Source organism: Mastigoproctus giganteus, chromosome 12 (assembly GCF_048544385.1).
Source record: "Mastigoproctus giganteus isolate SK-2022 chromosome 12, ASM4854438v1, whole genome shotgun sequence".
Classification (NCBI taxonomy): Eukaryota; Metazoa; Arthropoda; class Arachnida; order Uropygi; family Thelyphonidae; genus Mastigoproctus; species Mastigoproctus giganteus.
Window position 1 is genome coordinate 145752484 of NC_143586.1, and position 20009 is coordinate 145772492.

Genomic DNA, 20009 nt, shown 5'->3' on the forward strand with positions numbered 1-20009 from the left:
GGGGGGGGAATTAGATGTTGACTTTCCCCTCCTCTATTTAGAATACCCAGAAATTTTGTGATAAATTCCATGAATAAAACTGCCCAATTTCACTTTACTTCTGAGAAAACTCTAGGCAATATCCTTTTCCTCTTTTCTTCAATTTCATTATCTCACATCCCAATTACAGAAAATTCATACTACTGCAGTCTAGCACCAAAACGTTTTTGCTAGTGCCAGAAAGTTAAAAAGCATTTAACTACGAATTCTTCTAATGGCATTCCCACAAAGATCACAAGGACTCTTCCCTTTATGAATGGGTATAGGAAACCCAAATACGACTGAACCAGTAAAATAAATATGGGGAGAGCCACCACATCTGTTCTGCATAAACATTTTTTTTTTTTCTGAAATTTTTTTTCAGAAAAATTGCATACAAACTTCTTCATAACACATATTTCCTTAACGTTCAGCCTTTCACCAGTTGTAAATGATCATTTATCAGCTTTGTCTCAAAATGTTGTACATCTTCCAATCTGCCATTCGTTATTTATTTGTTATTTTTGGTTTTTAGGAACATTAGCAACTAAGGCCATATTGCTCCGGGATATGCGGTGGTCATTCCCTGACCTTCCCGCATCCTCCGTATTTGGTGGTGACGGGCTCGAACCCCGGTCTAATCAAGAAGCATGTGCTTCGCACTGCTGCTCCTTCCCACCTGGCTACTGAGGCGCCAAATCTGCCATTCAACAGTCATTAAATGCCTTTGGAAAAGCTAAACACAGAAATATGTTCTCAACATTTTCCTTCTATAATTTTTTCTTTCTTTTTCTCAGTTTTTGACTACATTCTTTCTTCAAGTGAAATACTTCCACTTTATGTATATTATCCTGGTTCCATATCTCTAATAATTACTACAACCCTTTGCCTGGAATTTTTGAATTGTTTATATTTCATAAAACAATATTTCCAAAATAAAACTTTATATTTAAAAGTGGTGTCTCTCCTTGGGCATGTTAGCATTTTCTATTTTGAACTGAGTGTAGATATTCAACTTTAAGAGAATTTGGATTTCTCATTGATATAGATATTCATCTATGAATACAGACATATAAACAAAAATTAAAGCAATAAGGGAGATATGATTTGATCTTACCTATAGCCAGTACACTGATAACCAGGATAATCAGCAGGCTTAAAAGGAATAACCTTATGTAGGATTAAGTCTGCACATGTTGCCATAAGAACTACTTGCCAAGTATTGTGCCATTCCCGGAAAGCATCTACTGGTGTTCCCCCTTGACCTTCACAAAGTGTAACCAGTATTTCACCTCTCTTGTGCAGAATTTTACTTGCACTAAAAAAATTACATATTAACTTTCTAAATATTATAAAGACATTATAAAAATTATTATTATTATTGTTAGTAGTAGTAGTATATGATGCAAGAAAGCAGTACCTATAAAAGCAGTCTAGTTTGTCTAGTTTTCCTTGAATTTATTCAAACCACATACTTCCATGACAACAGATGGAAGTTTGTTCCAACAATCAACCATCTGCTGGCTGAATGCAAACCACATATCTATCCTGCAACCATCCTTCCTCAATTTGAATATATATCCCCTCGTGTCTGTAGCTTGAGCAAAAGGAAGAATGCCATCATCACTGAGTTTGCTTAATCCATTCAAAGCCTTAAATACCTCAATTACTCAGTTGTGAGTGATCAGTGTAGCTGAGTCTGTTATTTGTTTCAGGTTCCATGAAACCACCTTGTAGTTTATACAGCATTTGTTAAATTGATAATATGAAAGAGACCATATTATCGGTTTTAAAGACACTAAAAATTTGCTTAATTTTGCTGATAATTTAATATATATATAATTTATGGAGGTTCATTAAGAAGTCTGTGACTGCTGCTCACAGATATGCCGAAAAATTTTTGAATTCAATGATTACCAAATTTAAAACATTTGTGGCTCTGGACATACAACTGTGTGTGTGTGTGTGTGTGTGTGTGTGTGTGTGTGTGTGTGTGTGTGTGTGTGTGTGTGTGTGTGTGTGTGTGTGTGTGTGTGTGTGAGAGAGAAAGAGAGATTGAATCCATTAAGAATAAATACTACTACTAGAGGGAGATTTCGACAAATTAGAAATGTTGAAAAGTGCTGTAAAAGTATCTCCTACCAGAAGGGTTACATAAATGGGTGACAGGTTACATAAATGATCTACCTGTATGCACACGGAAGAAATATTATATCCATTTCACAGTATGCCTGCACAAAATTTGTTGCTACAAGATATCAATAAAGAAATTCTGTCAGTAGTTCATTTTGCTATGTACCCTCAACGTCTCAACCATGTTCTGGTTATAGATGATTCATCCATTTTATCCATAATCATCAGGTTACACATATCAATAAAGTTGATATCTGTAACCAGATTATGGATAAAAAAAAAAAATACAATTGTCAGTACTCATTATCACTGCACCTTTTCCTTTAATGTTTGGTGTGATGTTCTTGGAACTATCATATTGGCCCTTATTTTTTATTAGCAAGGCATCCAGAAATGGCATACCTACATTTTCTGCAAAACAATTTGTGAAAGCTATTGAAAGAAATACCCTTGAAAATGGCAGAGGATTGGGTTTATGAAAAATAGTGCACCTGCCCACTTTACCCATGATGATGCTGATGTTTTAAATATCCACTCCACTGGTTTTACAAAAATCAGTGGAATGATTGGAAGGGCCCTGATACCATCAATATGGACGATCTGTCAGTCAACTGCAGGTAGCTGAATGATAGAGCATTAACTATTGTTATTAGCAGCACGATGCAGGTATGTCATGGGAAATGACCATTCAATGGATTATGGTAATAGCAGCAACCTAGCAGTAAAATTCACATACCAAATTGCTAAAACTGAAAATTAACAAGGCCAATATTCATAGTTATATTTTTAATCATATGTTATTATATTATTTATATATTTATTATTATTATTATATTTTATATACATTGTGCTACCACTTTATTAAGCACACCCCTGCTGTGCACACAAATGGTTTGTCCCACAACATTGTAAGTCACATGACCACAGTTGCGGATATAAATGCAGCAGAACAACCTTTCTAGTATCAGTTAAGTGTACAAATCGTAGCAAGAATGGGGAAACGGAGTGATCCAATGGACTTCAAATGTGGCATGGTAGTAGGTGCAAGATATGTAGCCGACCGGGCTAGCCGAGTGGGTAAAGTACCTGCCCGGCAACCCAAAGGTCGCGGGTTCGATTCCCGCCTCGGGCTTGGATCAAAGTACTGCAAAAACCTTGGGAGGTGCAATATGGCCACAGAAGCCGATGCGCCAACAACTACCAAATCAAAAAAAAAAAAAAAAGCAAGATATGCTGAACAAAGCATCTCTGAAACGGCAGTTCTCCTGAACTTTTCACGCACCACAGTTTCAAGGGTGTATCGAGAATGGTGCAATGAACAGAAAACATCCTCTCAATGGCACTCCTGTGGAAGAAAATCACTTGCTGATGAGAGAGGTCAGAGGAGGATGGCTAGAATTGTGCAAGCAAACAGACGGGCCACAATGTCGCATATCACGTCAGAATACAACCTTGGCGCACAGAACAAAATATCGCAATGGACCACTAGTCGCACTTTGTTGTGAATGGGCTACAACAGCTGACGGCCACATCGCGTACCTTTGTTATCAATGAAGAACAAGAGAACATGCCTCCTGTGGGCACAGCAACACCAGCACTGGATTATCAAGGATTGGAAAACAGTTGCTTGGTCTGAGGAGTCGAAGTTCCTGGAGCATCATGTTGATGGAAGGCTCAGAATTTGGTGAAAACAACATGAATCCATGGACCTGTCATGTCTGATGACTACTGTGCAAAGTGGTGGGGGCAATGTTATGGTGTTGTTGTTGTTGTTAGGTTTGTTGGTGCATCAGCAACTGTGGCTATAATGCACTGATTTCTGACTAGTATATCTTTGCTGTTGATGCTGATTCTGATAAAAATTTAAACAAGGTGATATTTATCAATTGATTTTAGGAAAACAAAAACGTCATCCATATCTTGACGATCTTCCAGAATATTACGTAGTGTTAATTGATTGCAATTTTTGAAAAGTAAGAAGAAAGCAGTTTTTCGTTCTCTTAGATATAGTGGGCATTCGATAACGATATGCTTTACAGTGAGTGGACATGAACAGTAACTGCATTGTGGGGCATCTTCCTTTCTTAATAGATAACTGTGAGTGAGGTATGTGTGACCTATGCGCAGTCGTGCTAGTACAGTTTCTTCTTTTCTATTTCCTCTCAGACTGGAGCGCCACTGTTTGGGTTCTTTCTTTATTTCAAAAAGTTTATTATTTGTTTCTTTTTCCCATATATGTTTCCACTGTTCTTTAGAGGTCTGCTGTATAATGGATTTAAAGTCAACATAAGGTGTCCTGAAATTGGAAGAAATAGGATTGGAAGCATTTTTGGCAGGTAAATCTGCCTGTTCATTTCCTGGGATTCCAGAGTGTCCAGGAATCCAACAAAAAATTATGCGGTGACCACGTGCATGAATTGCCATTAACTGAGTCCAGATTTGTTGTACCAAAGGATGACTGTTGGGGCGTTTACCTTGTATACAATTCACAGCACTTAATGAATCGGTATAGATTATGGATTGAGTATATGAGGCTTCTTTTATTTTCTCCAGGGCTAGTAAAATACCATACAACTCAGCAGTAAAATTACTACATTCTGAAGGGAGCTGTTTAGCGATGATAGCATCCGGCAGGACTACAGCTGTACCAACTTTACTGGCAGTCTTGGATCCATCTGTATATAGCTGCACGTAACTGCTAAACTGAATTGAGTGGGCCAGATGTAATTGTCTGATGTTAATATCTGGAAGATTATTCTTTCCCCATTTCTGATAGTATTTTTCAATATCTATCGTGGGTATTTGCCATGGCTGGATTTGCATGCTAGTATCCTGCATTATGTCATTCATGTTGAGTCCCCAGCTAGTGTTTAGAGCTTGAAGCCTAATGCCAGATGGTTTGTTGATACGTGATTTAGTACGATAGAGGTTTTCCCATTTTGGTCTGAAGAGATATTGCCATATCGGGTGTTGTGGAAAGCTGCTGATTTTCGCAGCATAATTTAGGAGAAGAATTTGTCGCCGAAGGTCTAGTGGCGGTTCATTGGCTTCCGTATATAGACTTAAAATGGGAGATGTACGAAAGGCACCCAGTGCTATTCGAAGTGCACTATGATGAATGGGGTCAAGCCATTTCAGTACACTTGGCCTGGCTGAGGCGTATGCAGGTGATGCGTAGTCTAAGCGGGATCTAATTAATGAGCGGTATAAATGTAGCAACATGTACCGATCTGCACCCCATGACATAGAGGAGATTACTCTGAGAATATTTAGTTTCTTAAGGCAGCTGGTACGAATATATTTTATATGTTCAAGGAAGTTTAATTTTTTATCAAGTATTATACCAAGAAAACGAGTGCTTGGTTGAAATGTAATACAATGGGAGTCTAACTGAAGGTTTGGATCAGGATGCAATGTACGTTTACGACAGAAGTGTACTGCAGTTGTTTTCGGTTTAGAAATTCTGTAGCCATTGATTTTGGCCCAAGAGACTATTCTATTAATGGTGACTTGTAGTTGTCTCTCAATAAGTCGCATATTTTGAGAATGACATGAGATGGCAAGGTCATCAGCATACAGGTATGCATCAACTGTGTTAGGTATACAATTGGTTATAGAATTGATCCTGATGGCAAAAAGTGTTGCACTTAGCACTGAGCCTTGGGGAACTCCTTCTTCTTGAACATATGTGCCAGAAAGTGACGAGTGGTAGAGGACTTGGAAGGATCTGTTAGATAGGAAGTTCTGAATGAATTTCGGGAGATGACCCCGAAGACCAGATTTATGTAAGTCTCGAAGAATCCCATAATGCCAAGTTGTGTCAAATGCTTTCTCGATGTCAATGCATATCATAACAAAGTGTTCATTTCTTAGAAAGGCGTTCCGAATATTTGCTTCTGCTTTGATAATGAGGTCAAGCGTCGATCTACTTCTCCGAAAACCATACTGGCTTGGACTCAGAATGTTTTGAGTCTCCAAATACCACGTTAGTCGGGTGTTAAGTATTTTTTCCATTGTTTTTCCTAAGCAACTTGTTAAGGAGATAGGTCGATAGTTTGTTGGGTTTGTATGGTCTTTTCCTGGTTTCGGGAAGGCTAGCACATAAGAATGGCACCAGCTGGTGGGGTAATATTCCTCTAAAAAAATTCTATTATAGAGTAGTAAGAGACCACTTAATGATCTTTCACTTAAATGGGAAATCATTGAGTAATAAATTCCATCAGGACCTGGGCACTGTTTTTCACTTTTGTGAGCACATTAAGCAATTCAGTCATGGTCAACGGCAGATTGTATGAATGTTTGAGAGCTGTATTAAAATTCAGTTTATACTTTTCTGTATTTTGTTTTAGCATCTGAAAGGCTGGTTCATAGGCGGAAACAGCTGAGAGTGATTCAAAAGACGAGCCAAATGCATTAGCAAGTTCTTCAGGTTCAGAAATTTCCTTTCCTTTCAGAAATAGAATCGGGGAAGTAACAAGTGGGTATTTGCCATTGATACGTTTGATTTTTTTCCAAACTGTAGCAGTATCTGTGAATCTGTTTATTGTGGCAGCATAGCGTGACCATGCTTCTTTTTTACTCATTCGTCTTATATAACGAGCCTTAGCCCTTGCTCTTTTAAACTGTAGGAGGTTGGCTGTGGTTGGATGTTTTCTAAACTGATTCCAGGATTTATTTCTTTCTCTTTTAGCAATGCTACATGCTTCGGTCCACCACATTTTTGGATGGAGTCGGATTTTAAATGATGATTTTGGGATAGCGGATTCAGCTGCTGTCATTATTCGTTCTGTGATATAGCTTACTGCAGAATCTATCTTGTCAGTAGCAATGATAGTGGAATCTAAATGAGCTATTTCTTGATATTTAGCCCAGTTGGCCTTGTCAAATTTCCAAATTGTTCTAATTCTGTTGATCGGAGGAGAACTTGTACAGAAATTACAGATGATCGGAAAGTGATCACTACCAAGAGGATTGTCAGTAACTGTCCAGTCAATGAGAGGAAATATTGTTGGAGAACATACTGTTAGGTCAATGGCAGAGCTTGAGCCAGATGGTACATGAACATATGTGTGATCACCTGTGTTTAAAATAGTTAGATTGTGTTTGTCCAAGAATTTCTCAATTATTTTCCCTCTGCAGTCAAGTTGTTGAGAACCCCATAGAGGGTTATGGCCATTCCAGTCACCCAGAATACAGAAAGGAGCGGGTATTTGTCCTACTAGGTCATCTAAATCAGCAAGGGTGTAAGCGTGGTTTGGTGACAGATACAATGAGATTAAAGTTATCGTTATGCCTATGGTGATACGGGCTGCAACTGCCTCCAACGGTGTTTGCAAGGGAACAGGTCTGGAGGGAATTGAAGAGTTTACTAACAGCGCCACTCCTCCGTGTGCTGCATTAGAGCAGTTTCTATCTTTTCTGTACATGGTGAAGCGTTTAACTGTTATAGATACTGCATTCGTCAGGTTTGTTTCTTGTATGCATGCTGCAACGGGCTTATATTCACTTAGGAGATCGTAGAGGTCATCGATATTAGCACGAAATCCGCGACAATTCCATTGAATTACTGTGTGCATTGTTCGGTTTTAAAAGGAGGGTTTGGTTTCTTACGGCGGATTTTTTTGTTTGCGCTTGTCTACTTTTGCTTTTTCTTTTTTTGGGAAGACTGGCCTACCCGTGTCAATGTCATCCTCTGGATGAATCTCAAGAATTGAATCATCTTCATCTATCTTTTCATCAATATCCATGGTATCGGATATAAATTTAGTAGTGTTGCTTCTTTCAGGAGTCTTGGCTCGTTCATTTGGTTGTTCATTAGGCTTCTTATCTGGAGGTATTGTTACAGGAGTATTTGCTTCTCGAGTAGCATATTTAGGAGTAGGTTTTTCCTTTGATGAGGAGAGGAGCGATTTAGCCCAACCAGATATTGAGATATTTGGAGGGACTGAGCAGTCTGTCTGAGTTTCTACTGAGCGTAGCCGTTGGGTAACTGAAGCATATGTAGGTGACTTAGCAGGTACTGTAAAATGTTTTTTAGCTTCTTGATAGGATACTTTCTGCTCTATCTTATATTTTTGAATATTCTTTTCTCTTTTCCATTGAGGGCATTCCTTAGAGAAGGCAGAGTGGTTACCATGGCAGTTAGGACAAATTTGCACTTCAGTGTTACAGTTTGTGTGTGTATGCTCTTTTGAGCCGCAGTTAGCACAAGTGGCTACACTTCTGCAGACAGCTTGGGAATGACCAAATTTTTGGCACTTAAAGCACCGGACTGGATTTGGAATGTATGGTCTTACTTGGCATCGAAGATAACCAGCTTTAATAGAAGTAGGCAGATTTGGTGTTTTGAATGTTAGGATCACCGTGCGTGTGGGAACAGGTTCTCCATCTCTTTTAATCACAATTCTTTTGGCTTGTACTACATTTTGATCTCTTAGTTCATGCACAAGTTCATCCTCTGATACGTTTAATAAATCCCACTCTGATATTACCCCTTTAGAGGAGTTTAAGGTGGCATGTGGGGTAACCTTCGTGGGAATTCCACCGAAAGTAGATATTTTCAATAGCCTCTCAGCATGTCGATGTTCGGTCATTTCGATCAATAAATCTCCGGATCTTAATCGCCGAACCATTTTTGGAGGGCCAGCCACATTTTCGAGACATTTCTGTATCAAAAATGGGGACAGCTTACTCAGTGGTTGGTCTGTGGAGGAGTGTAGTATTAGAAAGAGTGGTGTGATCTTATCCATTCCTTCTTTTTTTTGTCTCTTAGCATGGGATACATTTGTGTCGTCATGATCTGGATTATGTTTGTCTAGTTCTGAATCATAAGATCCACACGAGGACTGTTTATTTTTGTCCATCGTTGCTCCTTTTAGTCCTGGGAGAGTGGATTTCTTCTCCCAGACTTCCAGCCCCGCCACGTGGAGGCAGGAGCAGTGCCACCTAGTGGCCAAGCGGTTGGAGAGGTTAGTTTGTTAGTGCGAAAATTAATAAATATACTAGGAAAAGAAAGGTAATTTTCCTTTCTGGGTTCTTACTTAGGACCTGTTAAGTACAGAACCACTTATAAAGAAATAAGGATGAGAAAAGCACTGGAAAGAAAATATAACGAAATCACTTAGAAAGAGCACTATATATCACTTAGGAAAATCGCTTGGACACTATCGCTTGGCACTCGGGGCCAATGTTATGGTGTGGGGAATGTTTTTTTGTACACGTTGGGTCCATTGATACCCATAGGTTCACGTCTGAATGCCACACCGTACCTAAACATCGTTGCTGACCAAGTGCATCCGTTCATGTTGACAGTTTATCCTCAGTCAGATGGCTACATAATGCACAGCAGGATAATGCACCGGTGCACAAAGCCTGAATCACTATGGAATGGTTCCAGGAACATGACAACGACTTTTCTTTGCTACGGTGGCCCACTCACTCCACGGATATCAATCCTAATGAACATCTTGGGGATGAGCTGGAAAGGGCTGTTCGCTGCAGGCCTACACCTCCGTCGAATCTCAAGGAACTACATGGTACTCCATTTCTGCACAATGTTTTCAGCATCTTGTTCAATCCATGCCTAGATGAATTCAGGTTGTTTTGAAGGCTAAAGGAGGCTCAACATGCTACTAGGTAGGTGTACCTAATAAAATAAAGTGGCAGCACAGTGTAATTTGACTGTCAACACTCATTCAACTCCTTGGCATGTATCAACCCCCTTTCAAGATGAATGATTAATGAATGAGAGGTAGCAACTGAAGTTTAACATTGAAAAATGTAAAGTACTGCCTATGGTAAGCAGTAACCCCAGAGTAATATATCAACTGTGTGGTACTACACTGATAGTGGTAGAGAATGAAAAGGATCTGGGGGTAATTGTGCAGACAGATATGAAGTTTTCTGAGCAGTGCGATGGTCTGCAAGAGTAGCTCATGGTGTCTTGTCAATGATATACAGGAATTTTTCTAGCAGGGATAAGGAGGTGATTATCCCCTTGTATAAGGCAATGGTCAGGCCACACCTTGAGTACTGTATACAGGTCTGGAGGCCTCATTTGAAGAAGGATGGAGAGCTGCTGGAAGAAGTACAGAGAGGGGCAACAAGATTAGTGAATGGAATAAAGGGTTGCTCTTACGAAGAAAGGTTTAAGTTTTGCAAAGTACAGTGTCTGGAGACTTGGCACCTGCAAGGTGATCTGATTGATGTGTATAAAGCCTTGAATGGTTTGAGCATGCTCAATGCTAATGGGATTCTTCCTCTTGCTCAGAATAATCACCTAAGAGGGCATGAATTCAAATTGAGGAAAGACAGTTGTAGGATAGATGTGTGGAAGTTTGCCTTTAGCCAGCGGATGGTTGACTGCTGGAACAAACTTCCATCTGTCATTGCAGACATTGATAGCTTAGATAGATTCAAGTCAGAACTAGACAAACATTTGGAGCGAGCAAGTGGATGGGTGAAATGAGAAGGGTTTTTTTTTTTTTTTTTTTGGCTGATGCTATGTAAGCTTGCTTTCTTGCATCATGTTCCTTTACTAATGCTAATTCTAATATCTCTTATTTATATCATTTTGTTCAATTTTTCTCACAAAAGAATCAAGGAAAAGTTGAAATGAAGGATAAAAAAATTTTAAAAAATGCCAATGTCTGAATTTAATTACATATATCCAAAGTAAAAAATACAGATATGAAACTCTTTTATCCATTATCCTACTGATTAAACTGGTATCATTATGCTTATAATATTCCAAGTTGCAATACAAGTCATTTGTGAAAATGGCATCAATTTCATAAATTACATAAATTTATATTTAAAAATTAACCTATTAAATTGTAGTTAGGTTAATAAACTTTTAGAATGTTATATTAATGTAGTTAGGTTAATAAACTTTTAGAATGTTATATAATTTATCTTTGTTGATGAAACTCAAGGCTACATAAATATGAACAAACATATATCCAAGAATGGTTATGATAATGTATAAGAGACGAATTAATTAAATGATGAAAAGTTAATTAGTTATTTAATTTCCAATTCCATTAATCATGGAAAAAGGAAAAATTCAATTAATTTATAAAAAGGAATTCAATTGTGTGTGAAATATAATACAATGTGTATACTTAACTTGTTTAAATTTTAATTACAAAAAAAGTAATCAAATTTGAGCAAATAAAGGAAAAAAGTATACAATACCTAACAAAGAAATTCCTCAGCAAATTTCTGTTTCTGTCAAGTTTCATCTTAGAACATATATGAGGAAAGTTAAAAATTATTCTTGAAAATTTGACCTCCTTCAAATCTGAATGAAGGTGTAACTGAGTGGCATCAACTGTTGTCAAAACCTTTCCATCTAAGTGAGAAAGAGGAAAAATATCAGCAACAGTGAACTGGAAAAAAATTATCATTCTTGAATATGAAAAAAAAAGACATGATGAAGTGATGGGATTTATTAAATGAAGCAGCGGGCAGATTGCCACAAACTGCTATTATAATGGGTGCTTCTTACAGATCTGTAATTGTTCTGGCAATTAAAAATCTGTAAGTTTGATGGCACGGATTTTTTTATGGAATTCATGACTAAGGACTACAAGAGCATCTGGAGAGGAATGAATTACATGAGAAACATAGTATGGGCTTGTTAAAGGAAAATCATGCTTAACTAACTTGAAAAAGAATCATGAGGTTGAAGAAAAAGAGCTGGATGAAAAGAATAATTTTTACTTTATTTAAAATTCTGATAAAGTACCAAATGAACACCATTTTGAATAAATTGGAACAATTTATTCAAAATGCAAATGCCACTAGTGCAAATGTACTAAGGGAGATAAAAGGACAATTATGAAAGGCTGCCATTCAAAGTAAAGGGAAGTTGCAACTGGGATCTCTTAATGTTTCTGATATTTATTAATAACACTGATGAAGGTATAACGTCTCCTGCCAAAGTTTTCTAATGATACAAAGGTTGGCAGGATGATGACCAATTGTGAGCAAGGTATATACTGCTTCCATGAAACCTACATATATTTAGTTAAGTTGAAAAATGGCAGTTAAGGGTACTATAGAAGTTACTGTAGAGGGTACAATTCTACATTGCATTAATAGTAATCCTGAATTATCTTAATGCTCATGAATGAACCTTATGGCAACTGATAATGAAATTGCAGAATCCCATATGAAATTTTCTCAAACAGTACAGAAGAGCTGCCAAGACAGCAAATGTTTTTTCATATATCACAGACAAGGTGCCTGTAATTAAAATTCACCTACCCTGATGTCTGTATGTGAAAAATATTTATCAGAAGACTTTGGTAGATATACTGATATACTATCAAGTTGATGATGAAGTGGAATAAGCAGCAGATAAATTAAACAAAAATAGTTCCAAAAACTCCACACCAGGTGAAGAAGTACTACAACTATGAAAATGAGCAGCTGTTTGTCTTACTTATATAAATCATATGCAAATGCAAAGTTTGTATGGAGCATGGAAAGAACTGCTGTTAGCTTGGATGGTGACATTGTGCCTGAATACATAATGTTACTCTTTTTCTTTTCTTTTTTTATGAAAACTACAAACATGAACAGTATTAGAACCTACAGTAATTTGTACTGTACATGGGTTGAAAAGAAAAGACACTTATTCTCACATTAGTGACTTGAATTTCTGTAGATCATAATATTCAAAAAAATACATGTGAACGAAGGTTGTTCCCGAGGAAAGTGTAGAAAAGATAAATGAGGAAGCAGAAAATTTGGTTCTGTGAGTCTAAGGTTAGACATTGTATAGAGAAGTACTCACTGGAAGATTAAGACAATTTGTATATAAACTGGCATTATTTGAAACAATCCTGAAAAACATATTTATACATAAGTACTCTTGAAGGTCAGATATATACAAATGTGCATATATATATATATATCCGTCAAAAAAAAAAAAAAAAACCTACCAACATCATTTGTCTAATTATACCTTACATTTATTCAAAAGTAAAGAATATGTCTAATTTACATTTATTCAAACTAACCCCCCCCCAACCTTCCACAACACCAAATGGCAAGTTTATTCCAATGATCAGTTACTCTCTGGCCAAAATAAAATTTTGTGCACCTCTCCTGTAACCATCCTAATGGGCAAATCTGAAAAAGGGCAAGGATGCCATTAATATTTAGTTTACTCAATCCATTTAAAACCATAAACACTCCAATTGGATCATATCACAGATGCCTTGTTTCCAGATAATTCAATTTACAAAACTGAAGTCTTTCTTTCTTGATAAGAGTACCCTTTGTGCCCCAGACTAATCTTATTACTCTTCTCTGCACACATCCCAACAGATCCATATCATTCCTAAAATGAAGCTTCCAGCCCTGTATACAGTACTCTGATGCAGCCAAATCATTGATTTATACAGGAGGAAATCACCCTTCTTGTTCCTGCTGGAAAATTTCCTATATATCATCAACAGAACTTCCCATGAGCTGTCCTAGCATCCTGTCTGCACCGCTCAGAGAACTTCATGTCAGACTGTACAATTATTCCTGTGTCTTTTTTGTTCTATATTACCTTGAGTGTGGTACTACCCAACTGGTATGTTATTCTTGAATTACTGCTACCCAAATGCAGCACCCTGCACTTATCAAACCTCAGCTGCTACTTCTCAGCCCATCTCCCTAGTTTCTTTAGGTCTTATTACAGTAGCATATCCTGATTCCTGTTATTAACCACCCCACTGTTATTTACTGTTATTAATCGCCCACCAACCTCTGTATCATCAGAAAACTCGGATGTTAAACTTGAGATACTGTGCATAAATATTCAAATAATAAATCATGAATATCATTAATAAACATTGAAAACAATAAGGTGCCCAGTACTCAATCCTGAGGAACTCAACTTGTAATAGTAGTCCATGAAGAGCAGTGGTGATTAATAACAAATCTTTGTCTCTTGTCACTCAACCATCCCTTTATCCACAAAAGTAACTTGCCCCTAATAGCACATTACTACAATTTGTAAAACAGTATTTTCATATGAAACAGTATCAAAAAATTTAATGAAATATAAGTACTGTATATGACATCAAAATTATTTTTGGCTTCCAGTTTATTTTTTGTGACTACATCACAGTAGGTAATCTGTAATTTTTCCTGGAACAGACATCAAGCTTACAGGTCTATAATTACAACAGGATCTAGATAATTTGGGCAGATGGGCTAAGAAGTGGCAACTGAAGTTTAACCTTGACAAATGCAAAGTACTGCATATGCGTAGAAATAACCCCAGAGAAACGTACCAACTGTGTGGTACTACACTTAAGGTGGTAGAAAATGAAAAAGACCTGGGAGTAATTGTGCAGTCAGATATGAAGTTCTCTGAGCAATGCAGACAGGCTGCCAGGGCAGGTCATGGGGTTTTGTCAATGATATATAGGAATTTTGCTAGCAGGGAAAAGGAGGTGATTATCCTCCTTTTCCCTGCTAGCAAAAATGAGGTCTTTCTTCCTAAAATGAGGTCTCCAGACCTGTACGTATAAGGCAATGGTCAGGCCACGCCTTGAGTACTGCGTACAGGTCTGGAGACCTCATTTTAGGAAGGATGTAGATTTACTTGAGCAGGTACAGAGAAGGGCAACAAGATTGGTGAGGGGAATGAAGGGATCCTCTTACCAAGAGAGGCTTAAGTTCTGCAAATTGCAGTGGCTGGAGACTAGGCACCTGCGCGGTGATCTGATTGAGGTATATAAGGCCTTGAATGGATTGAGCACGCTGAATTCTGATGGGATCCTTCCACTTGTTCAGATTACGAACCTAAGGGGGCATAAATTCAAATTAAGAAAAGACAGATGTAGAATAGATGTGTGGAAATTTGCCTTTAGCCAGCGGGTGGTTAATTGCTGGAACAAACTTCCATCTGTCGTTGTGGAAGTTGATAGCTTGAATAAATTTAAGGAGGAACTGGACAGGCATTTGGGGGGAATGGTGTGATTTTTTTTTTTTTTTTTTGGCTGATGCTGCATAAGCTCATACATTTGCTTTCTTGCATCACATGCCACTACTACTACTACTATTACTACTTCACTCTTTGATCCACCTCCTTTCTGAATATGAGAGACTCTTGCACATCTCTAGTCTGCAGGGACCTCTCCTGAATCCCAGGATGTTCTCATAATTATGGCTAAAAATTTGTTTACCTACCTTACTGCTTTTTAATATAAAAATGGACAATTCTGTCAGCCCAAGATGACTTATTACATTCAGCTCCAAAAATCTCTCTTCCACTTTTCTCTAAGTTTATCATAAAATCAATTGATTCCCACTTAGAATTATGCATACTTTGATATACCCATCCCTAAAAACTTCTTTGCATGTAAATCATATAGATGCAAAATATTTATACAGTTTGTCAGCTCCCTGACAAGGATTATCAATAGTTATTCATATCTAGTGGACCAATGCGATTCATCCTCTGCTTTCTAGTGTTTACATAGGTATAGAAGTCTAGAAGAAGAAGTCTTGCTATTTATCTTTGCATTCTTTGCCAGAGACTTCTTGCTGTCTACCTTAGACTTGCCTAACCTGACTGCAGACTAGTTTATATCTACCATAGGCTTCTATATTACCTGATAATTTATATGCATTCCACATATCCTTCTTCTCATCAGTACATCTGATGTCCATTTAGGTCTAAGTCTCGAACAGTATCTCTTAGTTGGTATTAAACGCCTAGTAGCTTTTACAATTCTTGGAACACTTCCCATTTAGAATTCGTAGCCGACAAACCCATTGGTTCATCCCATTGAAAAGAATTTAAACACTGTCTCTTGTAGTCACATTTACAAGAGCCAAAATTGCTTCCTTTACCCTTGATACCAGTTATATCTTTTAAAAAATGCCACAACAATACACTATAATCACTGTCTTCTACTGGTTCATTAACCTGAAGAATTCTTCAGGGCTAAGAATTCTTTCTTCTCTAACATGTTGGTGTAGAAGGCAGTAATGAAACAGATCCATTAAAGTCCTATTGTGTGTGAGCAACAAACATACAAGTTCTATTTTTAATCTCCTGAAAGTTAAAATTGTCCATTCTAATTTAATGGCCCACCCCATTTGCCTGTACAGCTGTTCATCATATTTATACTCATCACAGTCAATTGCCCTATAATATACTCCTAGTGTTATTTTTTGTTTTTCCAATGTTTACATCACACTAAACTGTTTGTTTGGGAATTTTTTAGGCACATCTATGGCCATAGTGTGCCAACACTAAACTGACTCTAGCATCAAATGTCCTTTTCCAGTACGATCCAAGTGTTCAATTGGGTTGAGATCAAGTGAGGGGTAAGTGGCCATGGGATGAGAGAGAATTCATTATCATGTTCCTGAAACCAGTTGTTGTTTTGGTTTTTAGGAGCATTAGCAACTAAGGCCATATTGCTCTGGGATATGCAGTGGTCATTCCCTGACCTTTCCGCATCTTCCGTATTTGGTGGTGACGGGCTCGAACCCTGGTCTAATCAAGAAGCATGTGATACGCACTACTGCTCCTTCCCACCTGGCTACAGAGGCACCCCCTGAAACTAGTAGCAACCTGCCAACCTTGTGGCATGGTGCATTGTCTTGTTGATAGATGCTGGAGTTGCCTGGATTTACAATCATTGTGAAGGAATTTACTTGGTCATCTATGAATTTACTTAGTCAGTAACAACAGAAAGATAGACATTCCCATTGAGCCAATGACTAATGGTGGTCAGAGGACCCACAGCATGCCAAGAAAACAGCCCCTAAACCATAACACCACCACTTCAACACTAACAGTGCATCCTGATTCCATGGCCTCATGTTAATTTCTGCAAATGCAGATATGTCTATCAGCATGTTAGAGTTGCAAATGGGATTCATCAGATCAGGCAACAGATTTCTCATTCTGAATGTCTGTGGTCCAGTATTGGGGCTGACATGTCCATGCAGGTGCAATTTATTGTGCCTTGCAGTGAACATGGGTACCCATGATGACTTTTGAATGCCATAACGTATACAAGCTAATATTTGGTGCACAGTCCATGTGGATATTGGTCTTGCTATTCCTATATTATACTGGGTGGTTAACCTGGCCACTGTGCAGCATTGTTACTGTATTACAAGACAACACATGATGCTCACCATGGGCATCAATCATACATGGCTGTCCCCATATGTCCTCTTTGCTGGTTCAACTACTGTTGAGTCAGTCATGGTAGACTAGTGACACCACAGAATGGGCACTTAACCATATTGGCTGTTTTCAAAATGCTGACAGCTACATGTCTTGCCCCTACAATCATTCCACATTTGAAGTGAAAAAGATCTTGATGCCAAACCATTCTTCTTCACAGACACTCAAAAACTGATCACTACATGTGCAAACTACAATGCTTATATTAGCCAATCCCAAAATGATACCTTCAGCAGCATCACAGACAGTCCATTCCTACACAATGGGGGAGGGGGTTGTTAATGCAAAGCCAACTGAGCGTTACTGTACAGTAACACTGAGTTGGCTTTGTTTCTCCAAATTATAGTCCCCCCCCTCCCTGGCTGACACCGCAGCCAAATCAGCAGTTCCCAATAATAATCGCTGCCTGTCAGTCCCTTATACAGACTACAGGCGAATAATACATGAAAAGATACACTCCCAATGGCAGGACTCGTGGAATAGACAGACTGCGAATAAATTATATCATATAAAGCCTGTAATTGAACCGTGGCAGTCTAGTCTGCGCAGGAATCGTAAGGAGGAAGTTGTTCTTGCCCGGACCCGCATAGGACACAGTCATTTGACACATTCGTTTTTGCTGAGGGCTGATGACCCTCCTATGTGTGTGTCCTGTGGCACAATGTTAACGATGAGACACCTTTTAATTGACTGTCCAGATTTTAGCAGCACTCGTTCTACCGCTTTTAACCCTCTGACTGAGCCGTATACACTCAGTCAGATTTTATCCGACAATGACAACGTGTCTGCTGTTTTTAGCTATTTTAAATCAATAAAAGTTTTTAATTGTATATAAAATTTATGTTATTGTTACGTCTTTATTGGTATATTTTTTATATCTTTGCTATTATACATCTGGACATGGTGGCCTAACTACTTAGGTCACTGAATATTTTAATTTTTTACATATGACCGGTATTTGGCGCATTATAGCCTCAGTTGCTGATGCGCCAATAAACTCAAACAAAACAAACAACCCCCCCCCCTCCCAATGATTCTTGTACAGTACAAGAATCATCAGGAAGTATGGAGTGACTACAATTTCATAAAATGGGTGGTGTCCAAGGAAATTGTGATTGTCAAAGGCAAGAAGGAGAGGAATTCAATTTTAATAGGGGAGACTATAGTTGATTGAGGGACTTCTTAGACTCTTTAAACTAACAGGGCAATTTCAGATTTGCTGGATACAAATGATCTGCGGGTTAAAGTTTAAATAAATTATCCTGGAAGCCTGCCTGCCGACCGGGCTAGCCGGGTAGGTAAAGTGCCTGCCTAGCAACCCAAAGGTCGCGGGTTCGAATCCCACCTCGGGCTTGGATCAGAGTACTGCAAAAACTTTGGGAGGTGCATCATGGCCACAGAAGCCGATGCGCCAACAACTACCAATAAATAATCCTGGAAGCCATAAACATAATTAAAGGATGATGGCAGAATGGATGACAAGAAAGTTCTTGACAGAACATATACAGCTAAAGAAGGAAGCATGAAATAGTTACATATTATTCTGCAATGCTACCAGATCAGAAAAAAAACCTTAAACAGGTATGTAACAATGAATGGTTTAACTGGTGACAATCCTACTCGGGTTTCTGACAAATTCAATAAGTAATTTGTATCTATATTCACACAAGAGGAACTTTTTTGGGATAAGGATCTAACCAATTATATTAAGGGGATCCAATTATATAAAGGACATAAGCAAACCTTTAGCCATAATTATTGAGAGGATCCTTGGATTCAGGGGGAGGTAAATGTAGACCCAAAATTCACAAAAGGGAGGGGAGCCCAAATGGTGACATAAATAATTACAGACCTGTTACCTTGACTTCTGTTCTGGGGAAATTAATGAAGTTTCTGGATAAAGAAGTAATGTAGGACCACCTACACAGGAAAATATGTCACAGCTACATTGCTGCATAGATTTGTTAATGGGTGATCGATCTGACCAGTCTGAATGGATACTATGATGCAGTAACAAAGGAACTGGATACAAAAGTAATTTTGACATCATACTTAGATTTCAGAAAAGCTTTTGATACTGTTGCATATAAGACACTGCTGCACAAGTTGTTGTACAGTGTGACACTAAGAGCAAGTTACTGCTATGGCTAAAGGGATGATAGACTGGAAAAAGATAGACAGTTGTTATCAATGGGCACCGATCTTTTTGTACAAATATTATTAGTGGAGTCCTCCAAGGTTCAGTGTCAGGCCAAGATGTTTTCAATCTTTATTAATGATACTGATGAAGGCATATCAGGCTAAATGTCTAAGTTTGAAGGTGATACAAAGGTTGACAGGGTGACTAATGCCAGTAATCAGGGTATACTGTTGCTACAACAAGATTTATAAATTTGGTAGATAGGATGAGAAGTGGCAGCTGAAGTTTAACATTGACAAATGCAAGGTACTTCATATGGGTAGCAATAATCCCAGATTAACATACCAACTGTGCGATACAATATTCAAGATAGTAGAGAATGAAAAAGATGCGGAGGTAACTATACAGTCAGGTATAAAGTTCTATGAGCAATGGAAAATAGGGTTTGTTAATGATATACAGAAATGAAATTTTGCCAGTAGGGATAAGAATGTGATTATC

The 20009-nt window shown here is 38.1% G+C and overlaps 1 protein-coding gene across 1 annotated transcript in view; it reads right to left on the minus strand.

Annotated features, from left to right (window-relative positions):
• Nucleotides 1-20009, minus strand: part of LOC150077486 (ferredoxin-fold anticodon-binding domain-containing protein 1-like) — a 39251-nt gene that overhangs the window by 14782 nt on the left and 4460 nt on the right. The window contains exons 4-5 of the mRNA XM_090385918.1: nt 11347-11503; nt 1136-1336 (exon numbers count right to left, since the gene is read on the minus strand). Of these exons, the coding sequence (XP_090242044.1) occupies nt 1136-1336; nt 11347-11503 (358 nt within the window). The remainder of the gene's footprint in view (nt 1-1135; nt 1337-11346; nt 11504-20009) is intronic.